General features: G+C 30.4%; 2 protein-coding genes across 24 annotated transcripts in view; both read right to left on the bottom strand.

The window, feature by feature from the left end:
- Positions 1 to 8,821, bottom strand: part of LOC121117224 (CLIP-associating protein 1-B) — a 45,948-nt gene extending 37,127 nt beyond the window's left edge. For 12 of the 23 annotated variants that reach the window (XM_071888834.1, XM_071888839.1, XM_040711580.2 and 9 more), the window contains exons 1-4: positions 8,495 to 8,821; positions 6,553 to 6,827; positions 6,308 to 6,484; positions 5,788 to 5,879 (exon numbers count right to left, since the gene is read on the bottom strand). In XM_071888834.1, the coding sequence (XP_071744935.1) occupies positions 5,788 to 5,879; positions 6,308 to 6,484; positions 6,553 to 6,827; positions 8,495 to 8,662 (712 nt within the window). In that variant the 5' untranslated portion in view covers positions 8,663 to 8,821. The remainder of the gene's footprint in view (positions 1 to 5,787; positions 5,880 to 6,307; positions 6,485 to 6,552; positions 6,828 to 8,494) is intronic. The other 11 variants (XM_071888836.1, XM_040711582.2, XM_071888844.1 and 8 more) reach the window with 2 other exon arrangements.
- Positions 8,822 to 12,694: 3,873 nt separating this feature from the next.
- Positions 12,695 to 15,185, bottom strand: LOC121118904 (uncharacterized). Its single transcript, XM_040713499.2, has 2 exons — positions 14,490 to 15,185; positions 12,695 to 13,307 (listed from the first exon to the last, which is right to left on the bottom strand). Exons 1-2 carry the CDS (start codon positions 14,967 to 14,969, stop codon positions 12,954 to 12,956), a joined length of 834 nt encoding a protein of 277 aa, XP_040569433.1. The 5' UTR covers positions 14,970 to 15,185; the 3' UTR covers positions 12,695 to 12,953.
- Positions 15,186 to 16,250: the final 1,065 nt, after the last annotated feature.

The raw sequence follows: 16,250 nt of genomic DNA, 5'->3' as shown, positions 1-16,250 counted from the left end.
ACAACAATAATGGACTATAATTACTTCCTTTTATAAAATCAAAAAGTAAAAAAAAAAAAAAATACTCTGAAAATAAAGCATTGTGTCATAAATTCAAATGGTGAGTTGTTACAACAAAGAAAAATGAGAAACACATTGCGTAAAGTATGTAGTAACAACCAATCAAAGATCATTCAAGTATACATATATGCATTAGTGTTGAAACTCCTTCCAAGACATTTTTTTTCCTGTTTCGGTCTTATGCGGTTTGTTCTAGACCGATTTGGAACGAAATATCGGTCTAGACCACAATCTCAGATCGTAGACCAAAATTTAATCGTTTTCAAATCGTGGACCGATATTTTTGATCTCAATGTATAAATCAATTTTTTCACTATCAATCTATGGACCGATTTTCTCTCAATTTCTTATATATGAGTTGTACATATATGATTTATGCAACACATCGTATCGTGGGCTGAGAGGCAAATTGTTGTAACTCAAATATTTACTTTAGATAATGAAGCTTATAATAATGATAATTTGGTGTCAATACAATCAGATTGTCAGAGGTATTTTTCCCATTCCCCTCTTTTATAAGTGTCCAGATTTCAGCTACATACCCGGCATATATATTCTACATGTAGTATTGGTAATTGGTAAGGGGAAAAATTGGGTCATGACTACATAGTGTTAGATCGGTCTAAAAAAATAAAAAGACTACGGTCCTAAAAAAATAGGTAATTCTTAGGATCGGACCTTATCGGTCTTATATGGAAACTACATCAGCTAAAATTACGTAGTTACTACTAACTATATCATTTGAGTAACTGAAGTTTCATGGTAATTCATAACTAAATTGTCAAGGAGACAAGATATCTGAAGTTAAAAGTAGGAAGTGTATGACTAGAACGTATAATAATACGTTCTAGTCATCATTAATTATTTTTTAGTTCCTATATTATTCCATCCTAGCTATGAGTGAAGAATAGCTATAAAGAAAGCTAAGACCGTAGTACTGAAGGGCCGATGGATCGGTCCTTAGGACCATTGAGAGGTAAAAAAGATCGGACAGAAAAAAAGACTGAAAAGTGAGGGGGTACTGATAAGGACATCAGTCCTAGGACAGACCTAACACAGGTCATGACCCATTCAAGTAGTAGTAGTAATATAGTGAGATCTGTACAGAACATTTAAGGTTTTTATTTATTCATTCTACGGTGTGGCATAGTAATGTAGCAGCTTAGCATATAAAGGAACAAATTATGTATATAGGTAGAATCAAAATAGTAACAATTGCAATGTAATATTTTATGTATGTACAACTATATATTAATATGAATACATATTTGACACCACTCCCGATTTGCGATTCGGAGAAAAGAAATAGTAATAATCATCCTCCCCCCTTAAAAAATATTTCCCTTTTCCTAGGAAATTGCTATAGAGTTGTTGTTTTCGCACCATCTATCAAGTGGCTAATGCGTATGAATCACATTAATTTTTATTATAAGTGTGTAAACGAAAGACTACCTCTAGTGTATATTATTATTTTAACTCAAATATATAGTTATACCATATTAACTCCCACCTAAAACTTGAATTATTATAATCAATTATTGTGGTAAAACAACAAATTAAACTATGTTTATAGATAGCCATATAATATACATATAAGTACATAAAAGGAATTCGCTACAATTATTTTCTCCAAAAAAGAAAAGGTAATACCGTAAATTGCAAGACTGGATTTAAATATATATATATATATATATATTAATCCAAAAGATGAAAAAAGGATGATCCTTTATAAAATATATTTAACTACAATACCACCTCCTAATGGTATTAAACTCAAAAATCCGTAGATCCATATGCGTTGCCAATGTATGGTAAATACACACTAAATATATGAGATCTATATTTTCTAAAAATAACACAATGATTATAATTTAAGCAATGAGCTTAACAACTGAAGATACTTTTCCATGCTAAAATATGCACACATAATTTGAATATGCGGTAATTACTATTATGTAAGAGGTAGATATAACATAAAATAATTCCTTTTATAAAATGCCCAACTGCACACCATCTAAACCCTTTTAGGTTTAATAGCAATTTAATTGTTAAAGTATTTCATCTATGTATGTATACTTATTAGGAAAATTAGATTGCACTACATAAGACTAATAACACATCCCATAAAAGGAAATAATATTTTTAGTATCAACAAAGGACTGATTTGCTCACTTCAACAGCTTTAAAATTAAATTGTACCACCACATTGGAGAGGATAGGTACCTAATGACTTCAAGCAAATTTAAATAATATCAATATGGTTGACTGTAAAAACATGGAATTGTTCTTAGAAGGTACATTACATATTTTGTAGTAATACAAAGAAATACTGTGTAGAATTTATCGAGTATAATGACTATGTTCTTTTTTATTCAAATTCTATTTTAAATAATAATTATTCAGGAAAGATGAAGGGGGCAAAGTTTACATATATTTATCAAATATATGAACATAATACACGGGGTGTATGTAAATTTAATTATGACACACTTTTTTTGAATAGATTTTTTTCAGAGGTATAATGATTAAAGTTGTAAATCGTAAGTACTTTCGGTATGTAACAAAACGAAAATTAACTCGACAATTTGAGGAATGTTTGAGATGGCATTTGATTAAATTAGCTGCGAACAGCTGTGGTATCCCACTCCGTATCAAGCAAGGGCAAAGAAATGAATTATTCCGTCGCTAATTATACTAATCTCCAAAGTTTGGAATTGCCTAAATCCTCCTGAGTGTAAATCAAAAAGAAAAGTATATTTTGGCAACTTTGATGGACGCTTTATCCCCCGAAAAATTTCACAAAATAAAGTATGGTGTTCTTTATTGGCTAATACGTTTGATTTTTTAAAGTAGAGCACTAATATCTTGCAGATTACCAATATTTACTTTTTTTTTTTTTTTAAATATATGCTCATGAGGATTTGGATAATTTTCACGTCTCTACTTATGACTCCCCAACAAATCCTAGTGTTACTCTCCATCATTCATTAGCATACGCAAAATAGTGATTACAATCTATACTTAATTTCTCTCCTCAAGAATGAAAGAATAATAATAATAACAGCTCTAAAAAATAAAATAAAAACAATGTTTAGGTTGCCAATAACAGCAACTAAAAGGATGTACACGCCTTATGATGAAGAATTGCAATCAAAAAGTTTCGTTAATAATAATAAGTTATCAGTTATGTTTCTGCCTTTAAAAAAATACTTGGAAATATCTCTGCACTTTTTCGAGATGACAAACAAAATATGCAATAAGATCTCAGGCATACTGGGTGGAATTAAACGTATCTCGCTCAACTATAAATCGAACAAGAGAACGTCTTATGAGGTAAAAGAATCACTGGAGTAGTCAGACTCTTAAAATCATTTAATCTAAAGTTTTTTAATAAGGCAGAAGCACTTTTGGCCTCCACCCGTACCCAACCTCAACCCTACAGCACACGGAATGTATTAGCAAAATTATCAAGGTAGCGTCATAGTCACGCAACCTTGCATTTTATTAGATAAATAATACACTTTGCCCCAAAAAGTGAGGAGCCAATAGTCCGGCGACACTGCCTCAACCTTCTTGATTACAACACATGAGATCATATTGAGGTCAGGTCCTGTGCTAAACGTGCACCAAATTTGAGTATTCTCAAGGATTGAAGAACAGAGAAATGGACAAAACTTGAGTCAGACTATATTATTACATGTCACTCCGATGCCGTTCTCGAAGGTCTTTATTGAATAAATATGAGTATTATGTTATTTCTATTATATGTCAAAATATCAAGTCCTAAGGAGGTAATAAATGTTCAGCCAGAGGTAACAAAAATGTTTCACTATTATAAAGTGTGTCAGTTTTTTATCAACACCCGGTATACATATATAATTTATCACAAGAACATACATGACTAAGTGAAAAGATTGGTTACTAAATTTTCGAAGATCATAGTACCTACTGTGACTCATAACCATTCACTTCACATAATAAAACACACAATTTTCAATAGAATATTAATTCATCGTTGAAGCATCATTAATTTATTATTTATACGTATAATGTATATGAATCCATATTGAAAACTTTTAGGATCTCACGATTATTTTTAATATGTTTATTTAAATAGAAACGGCAAAATATTGGGGAGAAAAAAAAAAAAAAACCAAGACATACTATACAAACATATATTATGTCGAAAAAGCCACTTAAATGATATTTTTTATTTAATATACTTAAACATTATTTCAGTAAGTCATCATTACTATATGCGAACGAAGACAAAAAATGTTCAATTTGATGAATCCAAATGCATACATGCATATGTGAGCCGTCATCATAAAATCAAGCTATAATGATTTTTCCTAAAATAAAGGATTGATTATATTGGTATTATAGTAATCTCTATCAATAAATTATTAAGACTAATCCTTTGGAGATGCTTAAGATTGGGGACAAATTAAGCCACACAAAACAAATAAAGGTTCTCAACTATAGCTAGAATTCCTCAACTCATCCAATACATATGAATATAATGCCCATAATTGACCGAAATATGTTGCTCATCAACACTAAAGCAATTTAGAATGATTTTTGTCAAAAATGATGTGTGGATTACATTTGTATAATTTGACAAATTACTGTCAATTTCTATCAACAAATTATTCTTTTTAACCCTTCGAGTGTGCACAAAATGCATTAATAAGTAACCAAAGTTGATCTTCAAAATATAAGAATGAGAAATTGATAGATTTTATGCATTTGAAAGGGGCCATATTGGAGGGATATTTGGATATATAAGTCTCTTTTATCAAATAAAGATTTTAAATTCTTACATGTCTTAACTCATCCAACATATTTTAGTACAAAGTCTATAAGTGATAGAAAAAAAATGGATATTTCTACTTTTCTTGGATTGTTTTTGTGTTAATGCACCACATAATATATTTATGCTATTTTATTAAACAAAAAAATAACAAAACTAAATTGCAATAAGGATTTTTAAAAGGAAATGTGAGGGACAGTTTAAGTACGTATATACTTAAAATTGGATTGAAATACACTATTTTAAGTGTGAGATAATAGTGAGTCCCAAATATGTATGTACTTTACTCGGAGGAAATGATTAATACTTTTAGAGTATCATCAAAAAAAAGCAATTCTATTATTACTACTATAATAAATAACTCTATTATTAGTGTGTATTTCCGCAAAAGATGTACCCAAGGATAATGCTTTTTACATATTGTGTTGAATTTGTGTATATAGACAACAACAACAAAATAGATACGACAATTGGAATTGTGTATATGTCTTATAATACTTTTTTTTTTTTTTGACAACAATCAAAAATTTGAAATGACTAATATCAATAGGATACGAAAATAAAACACTTAAAATTAATTTCTAGTGAAGGCATACACAGAGTCCTACTATATATGAATAATGACTTTGGGATGGATGATATATACAAGTGTATGCATCACATAAGAGTACCTACCTACATCCAGACAACTCTGAGTAGTCAAAAAAAATATTTCAATTTATCTTTTAAATTACATAACATCGATGTGATTTAATAAGTATCGTAAAAAAAAGAAGGCATAGTGTGTCAACTGTTTATCTCTAAGAATATTTACATAAGTTTTTTGGTAAAACATAGTAATTATTACAATAAACGACAATTTAAAAAACAATTATAAATAGATTCCTTGTTATAAAAAATATAAAACTTCCTACCGTCAGCTGTAGTTCCTAACGTGAAGACAGCAGTAGGCATCATTTCACCGGAAGCACGAACGGCGTCAAATTTTGATGTTAAAATAGCCATTCTGAAATTTAAATGAATTAAGTTATTTCCTCAAATCATAAATTTAGTAGATCAACTGCAAATTATTATTTGTTATTTTTAAAATATAAATAAAGTTATAAACTCAATGTATTATGGTTTGGGATGTGAGAATTGTCCAAATCTTCCTGAGCATACCTTTGAAAAAAAGTATATGTAGGTAATCTGCAAGATATTATTAGCTCTGATTAATTATTCTTAAAATTCAAACGTAATAGCGATTAAGGAGTACTATACTATATTTGGTAATCTTTTTAAGTAGATATACCATTCATACATCAAAATAGTCAACATAATCTTTTCTTTTTGATTTAGACAATTTTCCCATCTCTCACTATGGTCAATACATCAAAATGCATTGACCCCATAAAAGCCCTTGTTATAGAATAAAGTAACTGGTACAATACTTACTTGGCGGGTGCAATATTATGCTTTCTTTCCAAGTCAACACGAACTCTTTCACCAATATGTCTGTAAATTTCAACAAGAGTAGCAACAGCAGCATCACGGACAGTCGCAGTGGGGTCACCCAATAAAGATATAATTGAAGGAAGAAAATGTGATATTTTCAAACTTTGAGAACTGTGACTATAATCACAAAAGATTGAAAATAATTAATCTCTAAAATTTGTAGACTTGATGAGAATAGCTCATACCTATTTAATGTAGATATCAAAAGATTTAATATCTCCTCCCTCACTTTTCCATTTTTATGCGTGTAAGCACCCGTTAATTTTTCAAGTAGGATCTGAGGCTCGACTGTCTCTTCCATTAACTTAACGAATAAAAGGGCAGATTTTTCTCTTACACTCTCCCGACTGTCCCCAAGACGATCTGTAGCTGGTCCTATTAGAGTATTGATATAAAGTCGGAATCCTTGTCCTAATCTTTCTACGAGATGTGTAATAATATCCAATCCATTTTGAGAAACCTGAAGTATTTTAAAGGAAAATAAATGATTAAATATAAAGGACATAAAAAAATAAACATAGCAGTATTTTGAATAGGCAGACTATCCATGAAGTTGTACTTTTTTCTATAATAAATATATATATCTACCCTCATAGACAATTCATGAGAGGAACACCTACACAGACTTCGGAAGTAGCGTTGGTTGATTTGATTACAAATATTTATTTATTTATTTTTTTACTCCTCCTTCACAAAAATGAAAGTAAAAAAAATACATTATTACACAAAATAAAAACAATTATTAAAAAAAAAAGTACATGGAGCAGGTTTCTTATTAAAAGGATACTACTCAATTAAGCGAAATTTAAGTTATACAGGCTTAAACTAGTCCAATATTAATTTATAAAGGGAAATTTAAAACTTGTTTCATAGTTATTGAGAAACGATAAAAGAAAGAATGTCAAACCCTTGTGTCATTTTAAATGCTCTGTTTTTTGTAAGTTTTTACTTGAATTTTGCTTCCAATAATTTATCTCCTCCCTAATGTTAGCTAGAAAAAGAACGTTGCATACAACAATATTGGACAGAGGAAATCAACATTGATTACTTCATTTACATTCATTACAGTCGATATAATTATATGTATTTCAGTTAGAAGAAGGGATTGTCACGCTAGTCGGAATCAAACAAATTTGCTCTAATTAAATAGCATCTAAGTAGAGATGAGGGAATAATCTCATAAATGATTTATAAATTGTATACACATATACTAATTTATATAAGAGATTTCACATGATCTTATTAAGATGAGTTATTTGACAATGGACGTTGGAACAAAAAAATAGGATTTGTGGTGCGTCAAAAAACAGGGAAATACCAAAGAATTTTTTTAATTCGTTTATTGGGGTGAGAGACAAATTGTCGTAAATCTAACATTTACTTTAGAGAATGAAACATGGAAACTCCTTTCTTTCATTATGAATAATGATGTTTTCCAATTTTTACAATCAAATAGATCTGAGAAATTTATTTCAACAGTCTAAATTTCTTTGCTTTCAAGTATTACCATTAAATATTTGACTTCTATTGCGAAATATAGTAATAACAATAATATTTGTAATATTTGAATTACGATAATTTGGGCCTCAACCCTCGATATGTGGTCAATGTTTGATAGACGTATTTGAGTCCATTAATGGGCCTTATTATTAAAATTTGCGGTATGATTAGATATAACCAAATCTTTTAGCAACAGTTTAGAATCTTTTTTGATTTAAGAGACTGAAGTTGTCCTTTGAAAATACTATAATCTATCAATTTGGAGACAGATTGACAACTTGAAGTAGTGGAATTTGCAAGACAGCCTTAGGTCTGTCAAAAGGAATACTTTGTTGATAGAAATGGAGGATAATTCGTGGAAGAATACAAATGTAATCTCGACAGAATTTTGAGGTAACATTTATTCTGGTCAGCTTTTGTATTGACGGGCCCCATTTGGGATGGAGAATGTAGATGAGTGGATCCGAGTCGGCGAAGGACGTGACCCGGCTCCTATGAATGGACGGACGGAAACGGGTTGCTGCGTCCATCCATAGGGACTCTTCCCATTCCTTCCTTCATTCTCCATCGTAGAAAGAAAGAGAATTGTGATTGTGGAGTCAAAGTAAGGAGTGATTGAAAGAGGACCTTGAAATTGGATGAGGTCATCCATGACGTGACAGAGTCGATGAAACCTCCAATGTCTTCGCACTCGATAGAATTTTCTGGATCCTCCAAATAATTGATGATATCAGATCCTAGATCCAGTTTTTTCTTAGCATCTCCACTCCTTAATTTCAGGCAAAATTCATCCATTGTAATTAACACAAAATAACATTAATAGATCCTTTATTTCACACACCAAATCCTCTTCTTCTTTTTTTCTTCCCTTTTTTTACTTCTATTATTTTTTTGGGTGGTTTTTTTCTCTCTTCTTCTTCTCTCTTTCTCTCTCTCTTTATTCTCTCCTAAAAAGCTTTAAAACAAAGTTGGCGTTTGGCGCCTGTTAGCTTCAGGAGATATACGGCTGATGAGCTACCTTTTTTAGCACGCAAGGTGTCGCTTTTATTATACCACAGATGACGTCACACTAGCATTTGTTATCATTTTCCCTTATGCCTTACGCAACTTTTCCTTCCCTTTGTAGAACTTACCTTGCTTATTCATTTAAAAGGGTAAGTTCAAGAAGGTTGCATAGTTAGTTATGCAGTACTATTTTTATATACTCCACGCCCCTAGCGAACAAAAAATGTATCGTTACGATCACGACCTTGTAAAAAAAGTGATCACGTGCTCCTCATTTCGCCATTGGGTTACTTCTCCTTACACTACTGCTAGCTCTGTGATGATGGGATGTGTAGGCTGTGAATTTGAAATAGTGATCGGCCGGCTGTTCATAGAAAATGGCTAAAGCAGAAAATAGAGAAAAAAGAACTCTCAGGCGGCTCAATAGTACCATATAACTTAACAAACATCTGGAACAATAAAACTCTCACTCTGGATCTTTTTTCAGTAGTAGTAGTCCCAAAAAGATCTGTAACATACAAATACTACATTCTTTTAGGATATAATAAGAAATCCATTATTTATTCTATGTTGATTAATCAATAAAATCCATTGAAAATAAATGACTATAATTCTCAGCGTTTGGTAAGACTGCAAATATCCTCATATTATACCTTCTATAGAGGACGGACATCGAACTTCATTTAATATACTATTAAATATAAATTATAATAGTATATCCGTGATGCAATGTGAGGGAGGGGACGGGAAAGCACTTTTTGAGGATATTTATAATTCTTTCATTAATTTATTTTTAGATCTTGGAAGTACTTATGTTTTAAGGATTTAGTAACAGCTATGAATTGTGTTTGGTAATATACTTACTTAACCTGTACAAAAAATACTTATTACATCAAGAAACCGCTGGTGTAGGCAAAATTATAAATCGAAGCTGATCATTGATATTGAATAACTATTCATTAAAATCAGATTTTATCTCTTAATTTTTCATATTTTATATTCCACTTATTTCAGTGAAAGTTATAAAACCGTCTTTTATATTATTTACTCTTAAAGAAAAAAGTGGTTTCTTCGAAGCACGGGTTTTTCTTTGATACGATTTGCCAATTATGACTCATAGAAAAACAAGTATAGCGCTCTTAAAATAATAAAAGAAAACCTTATTTCAGCCTATTAAATAAAAATGTTCTTTTCTTTTGCTATGCATAAAATAATTTTATGACGGCTAATAATGTGATATTATTCCAGGATATTTCTTTTTTAAATGAAGATACATACTATTAATGTATCTTGAGGTTTGATTCTTTGAAGGAGAAAATTCAAAAATGTAGTTTCATTTTATCAAACATATAGCTAAGAAAAATACTCAATTTCAAAAGAAAAAATATTTCTTATATAAATTCGTCAATTGTTGTATTGTACAAAAAAGAGGTATCTTTATTATTCGGAAGCTTGAAGATTGTATAATATATTCTCAAGTTCTTCATTAATTTATGTGCATATTTATATAAATATAAAACAGGATTAATAGTAAACACAACCTAAATTGATTCAACCATATCATTAATATTTATAGACACTGATAAATAAATCAAAATTAAAAAAGGCAGTGCTCATATTTGACGAATAAATTATTGATATACCTAGTAAATATTATATCGATAAATATTGTAGGAGCGAGTTTTAAATCATTCTTTTAAATCATAAATGAAGACTTTAATTACTTGAAGGAGAAAGTCCAAAAATGCAGTCTTCACTTTAAATTTACACGGTATTTTGTTATCAGCTGTGGATGTTTCTGCTTCATTCCCCTAATCATTGTTCTGAACAAATAATTGATTGATTTTGAATGAACTCTTGTAACGCTCGGAACAATTCTCAACAATTACTTATATTAATAAAGCAAAGTTTGTATGTATGTCTGTCAAGGGATCATTTTTGAATGTGACCTTCATATTTTAGAACTGTGTGGCTATTTGAAATAAGAAAAAAAAATGTAGGACAGAGCATGTGTAGCTAAAGTTTAGTATGTCATATTAATAAAAGAACGGAAAAGTGAAGTACATATCCATATTTACGGATTGGTAAAACGTATAGAGAAATTGCATTTTTAAGAGTAAAAAAGATAAAACGGTTGGTGCTATTGTTAATTTTTTAATAGATAAAATTGTCTTTTTATTAACATCCCTTTCTGAAAGAAATTCTTTGATATTTAAAATATATAAAATATATATATTTAAATATAACTATATAGAATATTTCCCTTGAACTAAAGTTAATAGTGCATGAGGGCTGTTTACTTATATTAGTTTGTAAATAAGGCGAAAGAGGATAGCGCTGTATTTCGACAAAATAATACAACTCCCTGAATATTGATAACAATAGGCAACAAAATGAAGGTATTGGAGTGCCCACAGGGTGTAAACCGCTTTTATTATGGTTTTTTAAGCCGTAAAACATGAAAATGACCGTAGAAACTGCCAGCCTGTAAGGTTTTGGCCTTTAAAGTCTTTTTTAAGTCAAGTTTTTAGTGACTACAATTAACTCCAATTTACTTACATATTTCAACATGACAGAACTATATAGATGAAAATCAAAGTAAATTACAAATTGATACTAATATTATTAATAATTTAGATGTAAGGGGATTAAAATCACATAACAAATGTTTCATATTCAAAATAATTGATTAATTGATAGGTATATTATTAGTTAAAAAATCATAAAAAATTCATTTTCCCCCGGAATATTATTGTAATCCATATTCAACACAACCTAACCAAATTTATGAAAATTCATTTAAATATTATTGAAAATTTATGAAAATTCATTTAAATATTATTGAAAATTTATGAAAATTCATTTAAATATTATAAACTTAATTGACCAAAATCAGGGGGGGGGGTTTAGACATTTAAAAAATAATTGAAATGTAAGGTCTAGTAAGGTCTACTTAAGCTAGGATATAAAGCACCAGAAGAAAAAAAAACCAAGATATTAGCCTGTTAGATCCTTTATTTTCCTCGAGTTTTTGGTGATTAGCGATTACAAATAAAGTTTAATTAAATGTTATCAAGATAAAGTAATAAATAATTCATTTTTCAAATGCTGAAATGTTTGTATCAATTTGTTATTTCCTTTGATTTTCATCTATATAGTTCTTTCATTTCAAAATATGACATTGAATCGGGGTTTTACTCTAAAAGCATTATTAGAAAAGACTTTTAAAGGCCAACCCCTCAAAGGTTGAAAGTTTTAATAGTTATTTTTGTTTTCTACGGCTTAAATAACAATAATAAATGTGGCTTTGTGGGCCAAAATGCTGTTGGATTGTGTAACTATCATTATGACATAGAGGAAAACCCTGGGCCCACAAGCAATCTATACTTATGTTAGCACCTTGTGGAGAATATATATTTTTTAGCTTGCTCCTTCCCTACTTAAGGTTATTGTAGTCTAAGTACTTCATTTTCTCTCCTTAAATCGTTTAAATTCAGTTGATGTCGCACCCGCTTTATCGTAGTGGCGCTATCCGAAATGCACACCCATACTTATTTACCTTTTTATCGAATTCTAATAACTTCAAGCAATACTCGCCAGTCCCACTAGTTCAAAAAAAAATCCATAGTTAGAAAGAATTTGCTAACTGCTACCAATTGGCTTGGGGCCTTTTCTCTTTCTTTTCTGAGGAAAGGTTGCGGGATACAATAAATAAAACGATGGGGCCTTATGCACTTTTTTTTATAAATGGATTTAATGTAACTTTTAAAGCTTTTCAAACCATCCAATTGGCTTGATCTATGAATAATATATTATTTAAAGTTTCAATAATAGTTCACAATATATTATATCTATTGAAACTGAATTAAATTTGATTTAAAAAAATAATTGTTGATATATCATAAATAAATAATAACTTTTTAACAATAATGCTCATATAAAAATATGTATAAAAATATATGTTCCCAATGCAGGAAAATAAATCCAGGATGACTTCTGCACATTGCACATATGATTTTGTGACAAGCTACACACAATTTGAAAAAAAAAATCGACAAAAGTTTTTTTGCTTCATAAGAGATTATGAGTTTACAAACTCCTTCTCTGGACTAAAAGCAACTGCTTCTTCTTGTTTGATATGATTAGTACTATAATGAGATAATGGTGATGAGGATGCACTCCCACTACTTTGACTTGATTTTTGATCCATGTATCCTTGCTCAGAATACCAAATTTTACAACCATTGTTGATATGCCAGTTTAACTCTTCTTTTAGGGCATAAATCTCGGATTTTAATTTCGTAGAGAGGTTTGAAAGCTCATCATTATCAGCTCTTAATTGTGAGGCCTGTTGATCTAAAACGGATATTCGTTCGAGTTTACGTAGTCGACATTTTGAGGCAGCAACTCTGTTTCGGGCCCGTTTTCGTTCGACCTGCTCAAAAAGTAAAAATAAAATTATAATGAATCATCTAGAATATATTAAATATTATATATATTTAATGTTTCCATGAATATGAAGTTGAATTCTCAACTCTCTGATTGCCATAGCTTAATTCGATAGCTTACTAGGAAATTATGCAGATGTATAGGTACAGAGATGTAAGCTATAATATTTAATTACTGTAATTAGTTGTGGACTCGAGTATTACTCTAATTCGGGGGGAAATCACTCAACCTTACTAAAGTAGGCAATTTTTGAAAATAACCTAAGCTAGCTTGAAATATTATTTGAAAAATGTAATTAAATCGAACTCGAATGACCAAATCTCGAAATATTAATATTTAAATTAATCTAATTGAAAAATTCAGGTTATATTGAAAATAAAAAGTACAACTGATAGTGATCATGCGACTGATATATGAATGACTATACATGTCAACCTATTTATGCATTGAAATGTTTATAAATTTGCAAATAAATATTAACAAAAATTCTCGACGATATTTGATTAATAATTGACTGAAGGAGCGTCCGCAGGATTATATAGGGGGAGTCTACAGCGATAATTTAAAAAAATATTCTTTTAGCCTCTCCAGCCAACCCCTGCAGACTCCCCTGGTCTGATTTATTGAGGTAGTCAACCTGAATTAATGTTTCAACTTATATTCTATCAATTAAATCCAAAAATATTTTCTTTGCATAATGCCTTGCCTGAACTTAATGCTCAAAAAATTGATCTTGACTCCACTTAATATATAATTACTCGAACTCAATTCTTAATACTCGAATCCAACACTAGCTCTCTCTATATACATGTTACATATAGTTTGAAGAATAAGGAGTAGATTTTATGATCTGAAGACTTTAACTTGACACGTACAATGTACATATTATGTAATTAATCTAAAGCAGAGTAGCAGCTGTCGATAGAGTTGCCATTATGGTGCATCTATAATAATGATTAATGAATCTACTTTTAGCGTACTTTTTGAATTTCAAATGAAAGGGAGTAATTAAACTTTTAGCTTATTTGATGACTACTACAAGTTACAACTGTACAGTGTACACAACGCAGCTGTTCGCAAAGATGTAATCGAGTCAAAATGTTGGGAGTTTGTAAGAATATACATGTATCTATGTACATGCAAATATGGATTTTTGCGACCCTCTTACTTTTAAGCTTTCATTTATATCCATATCCACCACTTGCGGAGGTAGAAAGGGTCTTTTGTTTTGGAGAGTATTACAGTTATTGTTATTATTGCTTGATGAGAAGTAGTGGTTACTAAAGGATCGTCGGAGCTCTCCTTCCTTGGGTGAGGATGGAGGCGTGTTGACGCTATTACAATGTTTTTGGAGATGTTCATGATTATGAAGAAGGCCTCGATGATGGGTATGAGGATGGATAGGTTGTAAATGGTTATTGGCATTGTTGTAAGCCTCGTAGTTGCTTACATTGTTGTAGGGATAGTCTGAATGGTTGCTGTTATTGTGGTTGTGGTTTGAATGGTTTTGATGTTGATGAGCTGGATTTTCGCCATTGAGATAGTATTGATCAAGCCTTTCTATGCCCCAATCATATAATTGCTGATCGTCTTCAATGATGGTGGAGTGCTCCATGACTTTTTTTTTTAGATCATCACTCTTAAACATGCGGTAACCTTATTTCTGTTTGATACTCAAATTACTACTGACACAAGGTTGATATTGTATACAACTTATATCCATAGATGATTTGCACTTGTTTTTAAATAGTATTATAGGGATAAAAACGACGACGCGTAGATTCTCCTAATAAGAATATCGACTTTTTTTTTCTTTCTTTTTTTTTTATTTATGTACATTGGAGCTTGCCGTTCTCGTCCGGTATGAAGGATCATAAAAATTACCCCCTTTTCGTATATTGTTCGACGATGTTAGTTGGTAAGGGAAAATTATACGGGACAAAATGGAAAGGGAGTGAGGCAAGGGGGAAATAAAAAAAAGGAGGGGGAATATCGATTCGCAATGGTTTAACGCGCGTACGTAAACCCCCCTCTCTTTAAAAAATATAAATATTACATCTCAGAAGCAGCCGTATGTATTGTATACTATATAAATGTTGTATTATTACAATACAATATGTAAAAAAACTCTAATTATTTTGTCAAAATGAGATTTCTTCTTTAAAAGTAATAGTAATTTTTAAATATTCCACCTTTTAGACATACATTGACAGGTGTAGGAGACAGGAGAGGAAAAACTGGTAATAATTAGGCAATTAAAATGGCATATTCTCCAATTGCTCCCAACCCATATGTGGGCTACATTCGGACATATTTCATAAATGGGTATCAAGAAAATGCTTGTTGAAAGACAAGGGACAACACGTTCGAGAGAAATTATTCTCATGAATTTAACTTTACGTTGGTTGTTCCTAGAGAGGGAAATATACTTAATGTATATGGACTTTAAAGACAATTTCTAGGTCAGATGGAGTTATTGCAATACTTATACTAATTAAAGGAACATTAATAAAGAAAGAAAATGTTTAAAAAATATTATAGTAGTCCCTAATATTCTGGAAATTTTTTGTTCCGCCTATAAAAATTTCCTTTCGATGGGTGTAGGGCTGTAAATCGTAGGCTATTTTGGCATTTAAAAAGTCTGACAAATTGAAGAATGTTTCAGAGGAGAATAACTTCGTCGTCATTTCCTGAAATTAAATTTGTTGCAAGTTGAAAAAAATTAACATAAATCTAATTCCTTATAAAGCAAGGATATATCCTCAATTCTACTTTGAATAGAATAGATATTTATACTTAAACATAGAGGTGACATATTTGTAAGGAAAAATCAAAGTTTATAAATTAGAAAAGGAAAAACGATTGTTGCGTGTGTGTTTTTTTGTTTTTTTTGTCGATTATTTAATAGGTCATCGGGATGTTAACATGC

The sequence above is a fragment of the Lepeophtheirus salmonis genome, chromosome 5 (genome assembly GCF_016086655.4).
Source record: "Lepeophtheirus salmonis chromosome 5, UVic_Lsal_1.4, whole genome shotgun sequence".
In the NCBI taxonomy this organism is placed as follows: Eukaryota; Metazoa; Arthropoda; class Copepoda; order Siphonostomatoida; family Caligidae; genus Lepeophtheirus; species Lepeophtheirus salmonis.
This window is presented reverse-complemented; position numbering and strand designations above follow the sequence as displayed.

What these genes read in the sequence shown, in the direction of transcription:
- LOC121118904 (XM_040713499.2), bottom strand. Translation starts at nt 14,969, where the DNA reads ATGTTTAAGAGTGATGATCTAAAAAAAAAAGTCATGGAGCACTCCACC. An exon ending in ATATAAATGAAAGCTTAAAA is followed by an intron (nt 13,308 to 14,489) that starts GTAAGAGGGTCG and finishes CTTTTTGAGCAG; the next exon opens with GTCGAACGAAAACGGGCCCG.